Source organism: Thyridium curvatum, assembly GCF_004353045.1.
Source record: "Thyridium curvatum strain D216 chromosome Unknown NODE_128_length_64582_cov_80.644822, whole genome shotgun sequence".
In the NCBI taxonomy this organism is placed as follows: Eukaryota; Fungi; Ascomycota; class Sordariomycetes; order Thyridiales; family Thyridiaceae; genus Thyridium; species Thyridium curvatum.
The window spans coordinates 322-12,376 of NW_022156883.1; the positions used below are offsets into that span (position 1 = coordinate 322).

Here is a 12,055-nt window from a genome sequence, read left to right on the forward strand (position 1 = left end):
CCACATCTCTCTGCTGGGATGGATCGGAAAGGGGAAGGGAAATTCTTCTCACCAGCTGCCGCGACTTGACCGCGCTGCCAGCGTTGCTGGCCGTCATGGAGGGCCTCGTGGTCATTGTGTTGCCCCCCTGGGGGTTGAAAGTAGTGTTGTTGTTGTTCATGACGCCGTCTGAACGGTGTTGTGCGGGCAGAACCTGCGGCAATGCTCACCGGTCCTCTTTCGTTTGGTTGTTGCGTGCGTGTAGGGACTGCCAGAGGTGCTGCCTGCAAAGAGCAAGCAAGTCTAGAGACAAGAGCTGGGTATTCTCTGGCGCAGCCACAACGAAATACGGCTGAGGGTTTCCAAGCCTTGCGCAGCGGTGTCCTGTGACGATGGATGGCCAGGTGACGTTGCGCCTGGCGATGCGATGCGCTGTGACGAGATGATGTTGTTTTGGTGGCTGCGGGGTTTTGCACCCACGTACGTCCCACATCAATCAGCTGGAGAAAACAATCAAACTCGACTTACACAAGGTCAGTGCGCGGTCGGGCGGGTTCAGGACGCGTCTTTCCCCCCCACCCCCCTGCAGCCCTCCCCCCGCAGATGACGCTAATTACTTGTACAAGTAGAGTACACAGCTGGACGACACCCACTTTGATGCACCTACTCGGCGGCCCGGGGCGCTATCCAGCTTCGCCAGCCCACCCAGCACCGAATGGCCGGGATATCCTGGACTACCTACCTTAGCTACGTGTATCGGGGGCGGCTGCTATATCGAAGCAGAAATACCCCGATTCTGTGATGGCAGTACGGAGATAATAGGCCTTGGGGGGACGAGTGATTGGGATTGGGAGAGATATATTCTCCTACGGCATATTTGTCGGGAGGCTCGCCCTTGGGTAACGAGGTTCTTGTTGTCTGTTGTTGGCGCCTGAGCCGAAACAAACCCCCTCCCCCCGGGCCGGGTAGTAGCAAAGGTCACACTCCAGCAAGATCGAGAGCAGAGATCAGACCAGTTGTCAACAATGTACAATGATTCAATTAACCCGGCTGATGACCCCTCTGTCGTATCACAGTGCCCGGTGTCCAGCCTCGCTTGACCGTCTTCCATTTCTACAGGTGTCGGCACTCCGCCCTCCGCCCTCCGTCCTCTCTGCCTCTGGCTCACTTGCCACGGTCGAGCTCTTCCTCACCCTTTCATTCACCCCTTCCCTCGGCACCCAAATCCCTCGTTGTTGCTGCAAGGACAAATATACTCGGCATCAGGGACAAAAGAAAAAGAGAGAGAGGAAAAGGTGCGTACATGTCCGGACTATAAAGTCTAAGACAAAGGAGAAAAAGGGAAGAAATTCGGTCGTCGTCGTCGGTGTTGTTCTTGTTTGAAGAAGAAAGATAGGTCTCAATTGTCCCCGAGAAGGATAATGCCGCAGAAACCTGAACAGAGAAAGAAAGCAGAAAAAGCGTCCTAAATTAGGTGTATGCTTCGAGCAATGGGTAAGGGGGACCCTCATTCCTTCCATCGCCCTGTCTCCTCCCGCCCCTGTGACCTCCAATGCAGTATTACAAAATAGGTGATGTGTGTGTGTGTTTGATGGTTTGTCGTACCGGATGCCTTATGTGCTGGACTCTCTCTCTCACCCTGTCCGCCCTCCCCGGAGAGAACCCTGGAACATTATGTGTGCGCCCCTTTTTTTCTTAAAAAATTAACCCAAAGAATCCCTCTCTAGTCATGTGTGCTGTGTTTGTCATTCGGCTTCGTGAAACCCAAAAGAACCCAGATTCGAGGTCCTCGAAAGGGGTTCGACGACGCCGTTTCTTATCGTGTCGGAAGAAACCCGGATGCTGATCGATTCTGGAAAATAAAAGAGCAAAGGAAAAGCGAAGCCGGGCTCGAACGCCCCCGGCTTCTCGCTTATTGTCGTCAGGAGGAATCAAAAATGAAACGATATACGAATCATTGCCGAAAAACCGATATTATAGCCCCCCCCTCAGGTTCTTGCGCTCAAGAACCCCCCCCTTTCTTTTACCGTACTCCAATCGGAGGGCGAGGCCCTAGACTGCTGGTACTGCTGTGTGCAGATGGCTCCGAGTCGAGATGGGTGGAATCACCACTCCCCGCGCTGGCGCTCGCACTACCTGTCAGACTTCGCACATTCTTGCCTTGTGGCGGCTGAAGGGCGCTCACCCCGACGTGTTGCTCCACCTGCTGCGGCGCAACGCTGTTGCCCTGTCCTGGTGGGTATCGTGGGACCGGCTGCCGTACTCCGTCAGGTGGCGAGGGCCGCCCTCCCATGGCAGGTCCGTAGCCGTTGGGCGGGGAAGGCCGACCGTTGCCCCCGCGAATCGATGGGCTGTATGGATTACCAGGAGACTGGCTGGCACGGCGCGGGTATCCGCCGTTCATACCCATGCCCATGGGCGGGCCGCCGCCGTTGTACTGCAGATCCTCCAGACGCGATGCCGTGAGCGAGTTCGCCCTTGATTCGTGATGCATCGCTCCCCGGTCTACGGTACCATAACGATTTGACGAGTAGCCCAACAATGGGTCATCCAGAATGTTGGCGTGGAGCTGGGCCGTCGAGTCCACCATCTGGCTCGACCGATTGCGGCCAAAGTTTGGCCGGAACCGGCTGTTGCGCGGCGGCATGGCGCCAAATTCGGGGTTCTTGCGAATTTGGGCGGCACTCGGGGGCGGGATTTTTCGATTCCTCTTCGACGTAACGCTCATCATATCGAAGTTGTCCGGGTCGATCATCGGTCCAGGTGTCGAGGCCGGGTCAAAGTAGTCCTCATCCTCGTCATCGTCATCGTACGGGCTGGGCCGGATCGAAGGCGGTCCTCGTCGCGGCGGGCCTGGCCCAGGCGGTCCGCGCCTCATCCTCATCTCCTGTTCTCGCAGTGCCAATTCTCGCTGTCTGATCTGCAGCTCGCGCTCTCTCATGGCCAGGTCCTGGGATGCATCGCCGCCCTCGGGGATATCGTCGTACACCACGAGGTGACTGAACTCCTCGAGATCTGCACCCTCCATCGAGCCCCTTCTAGACGCCGCTCTCGAGGACGGTCCGTAACCGTTTGTCGGGGGTCTTCCAAAACCGTTGGGCGGGCCGCCGTTCATCGACGGAGGCGGTCGTCGCATGCCGGGAGGCGGTCCCATCTGCGAAGAACCACGAGGGCGGGGACGAGGCATGCCATTCATGCCATTGCCGTTGGGCATACCATTCGGCATGGGCCGTGGGGGGATAGATTGTGATGACATTCGCGGGACAGGCGATGAAACGGGGCCTGGAGATCCACCGGGCCGGGGCACCGGATCACCAGGCTTTGGCCGGGTCTGGTTGGTGATGTTCAAGTTGTAAAGAACGGTGTAGAGGGTCTCGATCCGTGGCAAGCGGATACCACATTGTTGCGCGAGCTTCATGGGAGATCCGAGATAGGTCTCGACTTCCATCGGCCGCCTCGCTATGTAGTCTTGCCACATGACACTCTCGGCCGTCTGAGGTTGGGTCATCTCATTGATCGTCTTCTGTTTGAAATCGGCGGGAAGCTTGCAGCCTTGGGCGTCGGCCAGCGAGAGCAATTCGTCGATGACATCGGACACGAGTTGGGAAACGCCAACCTTGTCCAGAAGAGCTGCATGATTCGAGGTCTCGAAGATGACACTGGCGGGATGGAAGGCAATTGGGCTGTGAGGAAACGTTAGCAAGGTCGGGACGGGAGGGCATGCAGAGTAGATCGAGCCAGAGAACGTACCCAATAACCCGCTCGTACTGTTGTTGCCTGATATTTGATGAGACCTTGCATTCCACCTGGCCAGTGCTCAGAGTCATGGCGAGGGCCTGAGCCATGTCTTCCTGGATCGAATGAGGGATGTTGTCGTTCTTGTTAGCGGGCCCTACCCAGATTTCCGTTGAGCCCTTGTGTTCGAATTCACTAGCTCCAAGCTGGGTGATCTCAGCGCCAGAGACCAATGATAGAACCACGTTGGTGGGGAACCTCTCTTCTATGGCCGCCTCGACGCCGAGAGTGTGGGTAGTGTTGATGAGGATGCAAGTGTGCTGAGGAGTAACGACTGAATCGATGATAGCGGCCAGGTCGTAGATGTCCGGCAGCGCCTTGATGCAAAGGATGACATAGTCGAAGGCGCCCTCTCGACGGGCGGCGGCTTCTTCGGGAGATCTCACGACTAATCGGTGACGGCATTAGTTTCCATGTTATCCGACGGGCAAGCAAGCATGCAGGGCCGAGTTCAGCATCCTCAACAGATAGTTTGCGACTTACCGTGTCGTGGCTTGAAGCGCTCGTTGCCGAAGGATGGCGATCTGGAAGACGGGTCAGTGAGGGCCGACTATGGGCGCCCGAAGCTGCTGTCGTCGACTTACTTGAAGGAGATGCCATATTGGGCAACGTGCTCAAACCCAGACTTCCAGACAAGAGTGACGTCGCAGGCATTCGTCGCCTGAAGTCGCCATGACAGGAAAGCAGATACTGCATTCCCACCCACTGAACACACATTCATCAGCTCAAAGTCCGCCATGGTCTATGACGCCAATTGGAAAGGCATGTGTGTCTCTGGTCGCGTAGACGAGGGGAAGAAACGGTGCGAACGAGTGTGGAGAGGGAGAGCGGTCTAGGAGGGGGAAGACGTGGGACAGGAGGGCAGAGGATTGAGGTTCGCTGTGTCGTCCAGAGGATGATACGACGTCGCACTTGTAGCGCGGGAGCAGTGTCGGCGATCCAAGAGGCGGCGGACAGGTGCAACAAATAGAGGAACTTACCAGAGAGGATCTTGAGACGGGGCGTCACGGGTGCCATGGTGAAAGGGCCCGAACCGGATTAGTGGGCTAGCCAAGTTTCGAGATGCGTTGTGCTGTTTTTCAGCTGTGCGCCTCTCGCGATCAGAGCAGGGCCGGGTTGGCTATCCAAGGTGGCCTCGCACCACAGAAACGCGAGAATGGCCTCCTCCCTTGTGGCAGCTTCCTCTGCTTCTTCTTCTTCTTCCCAGGCCCGCTCGCGTGGAGTGACGTCGTACACCGGAATGAGTATTAATTCTCTTCCTCCTTCTCTTTCTCGGTGCCGCTCCTCGATGACAACTTTGATCTTTTTTCTAAGTTCTCCTCGATGGAAATCGCCTGGTCTGTTTGTCGGGCAACAAGGGGGTGTTGCAGGCCGATGTGGGCGTGTCGAATCTGTCACAATTGCGGGTGACGAGTGGCCGCAGGTGGGAAAGCCGGCAAGCTAAAGACGCACTGCAGATCGAAGCGCCGGGCTTGAGCGTCAGCGCAACAGGCCCCCAGGCACCTTTCGGCAATGAATCGACGAGATGATGAGCGACTGATGCGGCGGTCTGGCGAATGCAGCGCAAGCCCAGCTGGCCTTGACAGGTCGACAAGGTGTTGTATTGGGTGGCGCAACTTGATCACTAGTCCAGCAAAAGAGCTAGGCGGCGCAGCAAAACGAGGGCAGGGTGAACGAGCGTAACGCCTGCGCAGGGTGTCAGGTAGAGAGAAAAAAAATAAAAGGTCGTGCCTTCGGGCCCTTGGGGGAAGGGAAAAGGAACTAGGTCGATCGGTGGAGGGTGGTTGGTTGGTTGGGTTGGTTGGGGGGGGGCCGCCGCTGGACTGGAGTCTTGGGCCTCTGGGACTCTTTTACACGCGGGTGGATTGATAGGCCCGGCAGGGGAGAGCTCTCTGTCTCTGTCCTCCTTCCGACCAAGATTGACAGCGCTGCAAGATTCGGGGGGTGTGAGAAACGAGTGGATGAACGGAATCTAACGAGGGTTTGTCCGAGCAGATGATGTTTGCGACGGCAAAGAAAGTAAGGGGATGACCAAAGACAGCTTGTGTGTATATGTTCTGCCTGGCTGATGCGAGTCGCTACTTTTTTTCTTCTCTCTCGCTCTCTGTCTCTTCCTTGCCTGTCTCTCCTCTCCCGCGTGGAGCAAATACAAGTAGTGACCTCGGATGGGCTAGCAGGAAAAGGGAAAGAAAAATAGAATCAGGATCTAGAAGAGAGACGCCATGGAAGCGGGCACTGAGCAAAGCAATATGGAGACAGGGTGGAGATAAGGTGCGAAGGAAAAGCAAGGCAAAGTAAAGTACCCAGGCCGGGGGTACGAATCGATGTGAGTCGATGACAGTGCAATTCGAGGTACTTGCGCTGCTTTGCTTTACTCCTGTTGGGGAGATCGCACCCACGGAGGTAGGCTGTGCCCGAGAGACGAGCCCACAATTCGCATATGGGATGCATTCACTGATTCCCCAGCAGCCCAGTACGAGGTACCCTTACGTATGTGGTCAGAAGCCAAGCTTCCCAGGCAGGGTTGCGCGAGTCCCGGGTCATGCCAAAGGGTGGCAGCCCGACTCTCCTGCGTGTCTGCGAGGCGAAAAAGGAAGAACAAGAAAAAGGTGGTGTGCCTGTTTTTTTTCTTCACGCCAATCGATACGCGTATTGACTGGGGGGCCTTTTCGCTCGCGGCCGGAGACGACGGATAGATGACTTTTTAGTGTCAGGTACCGGCAAGCCCAGCAGCGTTGAGTACTGGCCTCTGCGAAAAGGCGCGCACACAAAGTTTAAAGCTCGAGAAGCGCGTGTCGCCGATCCTTTCAAAAGTCAGTCAATCAGTCAGTCATCCATCCATCCTGCTGCTGCTGCCCGCATCTCTGTCGCAGTGTGGCGTGGAGCTCCAATCCAACAGCGAGGCACACACACACTCTCTCTCTCCCGCTCTCTCACGATGCAGTATCATTCATTACCACCATGGATCATCAGATTTTCACCGCAGCTCCTCCCTCCTCCCAGTCTATCCGCGGACCATCACCCACTGTCGGTACCTGGATCCGGGCCCACCGCGACCCCCAGGACGATGACGGCACCCAAGATGATATTTTTGCTTTGGTGCCTACTTGTAGTTAGCTGTTTGTTGCCCAGCCCGCCGCCGTGCCAGCAGGGGCCAAGGGACAGCGGTTCAAGGTCGTATTACTCAACGACATGCCTGTCAGACAACTTTGCACCTTGGTACCAGCTGGAAATCACCTGCAAAAATACTCGAATGGGGATAGGCCAAGTGTGGGTAGGTGCCCACCAGGATGGGGGGGGAACCGTTCGGAGGGGGCGCCGCGCGGCGCCTCGCAGAGCAATGGGCTCCCTTTCTAGTGCATACAAGACTGGGCTAGCGCCATCAGGCTCCTCTGGTCGGTAGGATTCTTATCCTCAACTCTCCGGTTCCCATTGTGAACAACCAGCGGCCACTCGACAGACTTGATTGACGCGGCGAAAAGCAATCACTAGGGGAGCTACTCGTCGAAGACGTGTGTTTCTACTAGCAGAGCAGAGCGCCTACTTGGTATCATTAGTGTGCGCATGCGGTAGGAACAAGAGCAAAGCACTGCAGGCTGGCTACATGGCTACACGTCCAGAGACGTGACTATCGAATGACAAAAGAAGCCGACACGCCTCCGTAACGTGGGCGCCTCCGACTGGATCTGCTCGATCGATACCCGCACCGCCGGCTGTACCTAAAGTACGCACAGGTCTGACAAGACCTAGACTCTTCGCTCTCGTGCGGGTTTGGCCCACTCCAGCTGGGTATCGTCGTCTTGTCCGATCGTTTATGTACATTACTCCGTGCACTTCGAGTCTCTGACGGATCAGTGATTGATATATCCCTTCTGCGATTCTCTTTTGTGCTAGGTATTGTTTCCATTCTTCTTGTCCTTTCTCCTGTTCTCCGAATGCTTCTCACGAAGAGGAAGAGCGTGACTGCAAATGAAGGCTTAAAACTCACGTCACACGAGAACTCCAACTCTATCATGCCCTGCTGTTGCCTGTCAGACCCCTGCAACGGCCACCGTATGCCAGCCGAGCAGGATAACGATCCCAGGGCTTTTTTGGCCGGGCATCCCAGCGACTCTGATTGGTAGTCGCCGTTGATTACGATGTTGCAACGGCCGTTTGGCTGTTCCGTGGCTGACATGCTTTTGACGTCTCCTTATGCAGGAGTCCGCCCTGCTGCACAATGAATCTAGGTACCAGAGCGTTTGCTGTCTGTCTGGAGTGTTGAAGAGAGATGCTCCTCGTGTGTTCGATATCACACCGAGTCTCGACAAATGCTTCGGACACATGCAACTTTGATTCATCCGAAGTCGTTGAAACCCCCTGCCCAACGAAGGCTCTTGTTCTGGATGGAGGCAGCCCAGCCGACATCTGCCGGAACAAATCCAACGAACCGAACTTCAACAAACAGTCTGTTTGCCAATTCAGGGTCCTCTTTTTTTTCCCTCTCTTCTTGGCTCGCCCTCCAGCTTTTGTCTCAAAAAACCGAGCTGCGAGTGGCCTGAGAATGAAGAGTCTCAATGCTCGAGTGCGAAGAGTGGTGCCAAGATGCAGGGAAGGCCCCTGCGTGGGTCAGGTACTTTGGGATGGGCAATCGAGATTTCCACTCCTGCCCCTGCCCAGCGCTACTAGGTTTATGTACAGGCCCTATCCACTAACTAGACCGATCCACAACGAACGCCGCCGGAACTCTCTGTCGACTCTTCAGATGCTCGCGGCCCCTGTCCTGGAAATACCTAGCTGGACATTGGTCTGGGTCTGGGCAGCCATGGGCAGTCAGCTCACACAATCTCCACTCGCGGCGAGCTGTCCAGCTTCGGCTTGCCCTGCGGGCGGAGAAGGGCGCGCGGAATTGGATCAGAACAATTTGTCTACATAGGAAGGCGTCCATTTGTCAGCGCCCAAGTGAATCTACCTAGGTAGGTAGGTATGGGGTGCGGAGCAGGGAACTTCAAGCTTCGAGGATACCTAGGTACCCAGGTAGGTATCCATCAGAATGCAGGTACCTAGTGCAGCGCCTTGGTAGGCAACTATACTTTGCCCTGAGGCCAGACAGACTTCGACATAATCCCCATTGGTAGCGATCCTTGAGGCGGAGCTTCGAGGACGGCCTACTCCAGCAATTGATCTTCAACAGCTAGAGCTGCCTAGGACTTGCCAGACAGGCACACAGGTTAAAAAAAGATAGAGAAGTTGGAAGAACTTGGAATGGGAAATTGGAATTGGCATAGCCTGCTGCAGGACTAGCCGGGACCTGCTCTCGAACGGCGACAGGGATCTTGTGTGAATCCTCCTTCATTTGCTCCTTTTCTCTCGCTGATTTTCCCTCCGGAGGACATACAGAGTATTATTCTGGCGAGAGTGCAGTGCATGCGGCGACCGTGCTGAACGATGAGGCAATGCTGTATCATGATCTGCAACGGCCGCCCAGACGTTCTCAGCAAACTTCTCCGGACCGTCTTTCTATGGGGCTTGAAAGCGTACAGTACATAGACTGTATCAAAGCGCGCCAGCATAACTACCTACCTAGGTACCAAACGGGATACTACTAAGACTGGATGGTGTTTTCTGTAGTGTCAATTCGTTCCTTGATGTTAGGTGCATACAGACACCAATCAGTAGATCCCCAGGTACCAATGTATACAATCAGATGGTTGTTCGGTGAAGCAGAATCTAGTAGCTCCTTTATTAGCTCTTCTGGAGAAGCATAAGGATTGGAGATGGTGGTGAGCATGTCCATCTTGAACAGACACGGCTCGAGACGCGAGCCACACCACCCACTCCTCTGTCCTCTGTCTCTCTCTCTTGGGAGAGGTTGGTGGGCGGCAGCCCCGGCAACGTTGAGACGCACATTCCTGCGTTGCTTCTAGCCGTTGACATGGACAGCTGAGGTCGGGAGCTTAACCGTCTCGAGACCGTCAACTCCCGGACTGGCGGCTGGTCTTTCTCAAGCTTTGGAATGCGGCAAGTCCTCGCAGATCCCTACTCCGTACATTACACTCTTCTCGATAGTTAGTTGTCTAGGTATGGAGCCTCTACCTAGTTTGCCAATTGGCCTTTTGTCCACCGTCTCGGATAGGTACATGGTTACCTACTTCGAGCTCGCAACCCGGGGTTTCTTGCTCAAGCTTCCTTACCTGCCTAGCTGTTGATAGGTGGAGAGGGAATCTTGAGGGGTGTAGCTCTTGAGCCCGCCCACGCATACCTAGGCTCCTAGGCTAGGTATTGGCAAGCACATGATGACTTTGAAGATGGTACAGAGAGAGAGACTCGCCACCGCTGCTTGACCTCCATTGGCCTCCTGCATAGACCCAGTCTTCAATATCGCGAAAGCGATCTGGGTGACGCAGTTACCAACTTGTACCTGTCACCCCTGTCAGCCAGAGACAGAGAACTACAAGTACTGCTCTCGCCAGACAGCGATTCTTCTAATCATGGCCTGGCAGTTGCCCCGCAATTACTACAGGCCCTAGTCGGTTACACCCCATCCATCGTGAGTGATGATTACCTATCCCATACCTATTACAACTACATGCATCGGTCCACGTACAGATTGCTAGCACTCTTTTGTCAAAGCTCTGGCCTTCGGGGAGCTTGATACGCAGTTCGTCGTCAAGCCTGCAGTGCAGTAGCTCCAGGAACGTCGCCGGACATGTGAAAGATACGAGCTTCCACCGGAGGCGGGAGCTTATTGCGGGACCGTGTCTCCCCCGGTCGGGGCACAATGTCTCGTTTGATGAGAGACAAAAGCCCAACAAGCTTCGGTTGGTGTTTCTATTAATAAAAGCCTACCAAGCAGAGGATGTTCCTGGCCACTTCCTATGGGACTACCCTACCTACCTACCTAGCACAATGAATCTAAACGCCATGCCTCCCGCAGGGCTAGCTTCAAAGGGAATATATCTGATCATGTACCTATCGTCGTGAGGAACCCGAATACCTACACATGCCCCTTTTCTTACGCGTCAAAAGTCAGGGAAGGAGGAGGCAGGCTTCGGGTCCATCTGTCACGGCAGCGCTGGCTGATGGGAGCTCCCGATAGATTGCAACGTCTTGGCTCCCGCATTGCCATGACATGACCCCCTGCCGTGAAACAAGGCCAGGTCTTATTACTCGCCATTTGGGCCATATTATCCCATCCCGCCGCAGCGCCACATCGAATTTCCCTTAAATCACATCGTCGACCGCAGTTCCCCTCTCTCTCTCTTCGTGCGGTGCCAGCGTCAAAACGAGGGTGCACGGCTCGTTCGGGATGGAACGGTGCAGCCCTTTGGGCACGCTTATCTGACTTGGCTGGGAACAACAACAAAAAAAAGCAAGATCTATTCCCTGTCAGCCTCTCCCCTGCGTCGGATGTGCACCAGGTAGAGTGTTGTTCGTGGGACGTACCTACCTACGCCCGCATCGGAAACAAAAGCGGTTGGCTGGCAGTTTGGCCGAGCCCAGATTGGGTAGCAGAGCACGGTCCCAACCAAGGTCGTCGTCCAGCGTTCCGAGTATTGACGGTTGCACCAGGCAGGCCCTGTCTCATTCGTGAGGCGTCTGGGACACCATGGGGTTCGGCGTACAGGCAGGCATAGGACACGCCGCAAGTGCGTGTGACAGGACCGCTTGCTGCCGTACGGTATGCATCACGGGTAAATCCATCGTTCTCGAGCACGTTCCTACACCGTCGTCGAGCGCCTTCGAGCTGGAGGCCATCCCTGTTCGGACCAACATCTGGTCGATTGATCGGTCCTGACCTCATTTCCTTTTTGGAGCGTGCGTCTTGGAGGCCGAGGAGGCCTTTCCTCTTTGTCCTCCTACTCCTCATCCGGACACTTGGCACCGAAGATCTCTCGTTCCCGAATCGGCGTAAATCACCTCTGGTTTCGCACTTTTTTGGAATAGATCGCAACGGCACGATCCATTGTCCATGCTCCACGGTCCATACAAAACAGGCCTCTGTCCAGCGCGGCCCCAATGCAACAATACACAGCAAATTAAACATTGGCCAATCAAGACCACGGTCGCTGCCCGGGCTGGGGGGCATGACGCGCGCGGCGCGCTCAAGATCCTTGGTCTGCTTTAAGATTTGAAGCGGCTCCAACTTCCAAGGCCCGGCACTGACCAGGGCGGTGCAAATTCTCCGGCCACTGCTACCCTCCACACCAGCCAGCAGGAGGAGCTGACAGCACAGGGCCACCGTCCCAGCGAAATATGTCTACGGCTTCTGACACCATACCACGGTGCCATGTGGCAGACA

At 55.5% G+C, this 12,055-nt stretch overlaps 1 protein-coding gene across 1 annotated transcript; it reads right to left on the bottom strand.

Annotated features, from left to right (window-relative positions):
• Nucleotides 1-2,002: 2,002 nt before the first annotated feature.
• Nucleotides 2,003-4,791, bottom strand: E0L32_011974 (uncharacterized protein; the record flags this gene model as incomplete). The annotated part of the gene is made up of 5 exons (XM_031134764.1): nt 2,003-3,662; nt 3,730-4,162; nt 4,258-4,298; nt 4,359-4,479; nt 4,755-4,791. The coding sequence occupies 5 exons, from the start codon at nt 4,789-4,791 to the stop codon at nt 2,003-2,005; spliced, it is 2,292 nt and encodes a 763-aa protein (XP_030999654.1).
• Nucleotides 4,792-12,055: the final 7,264 nt, after the last annotated feature.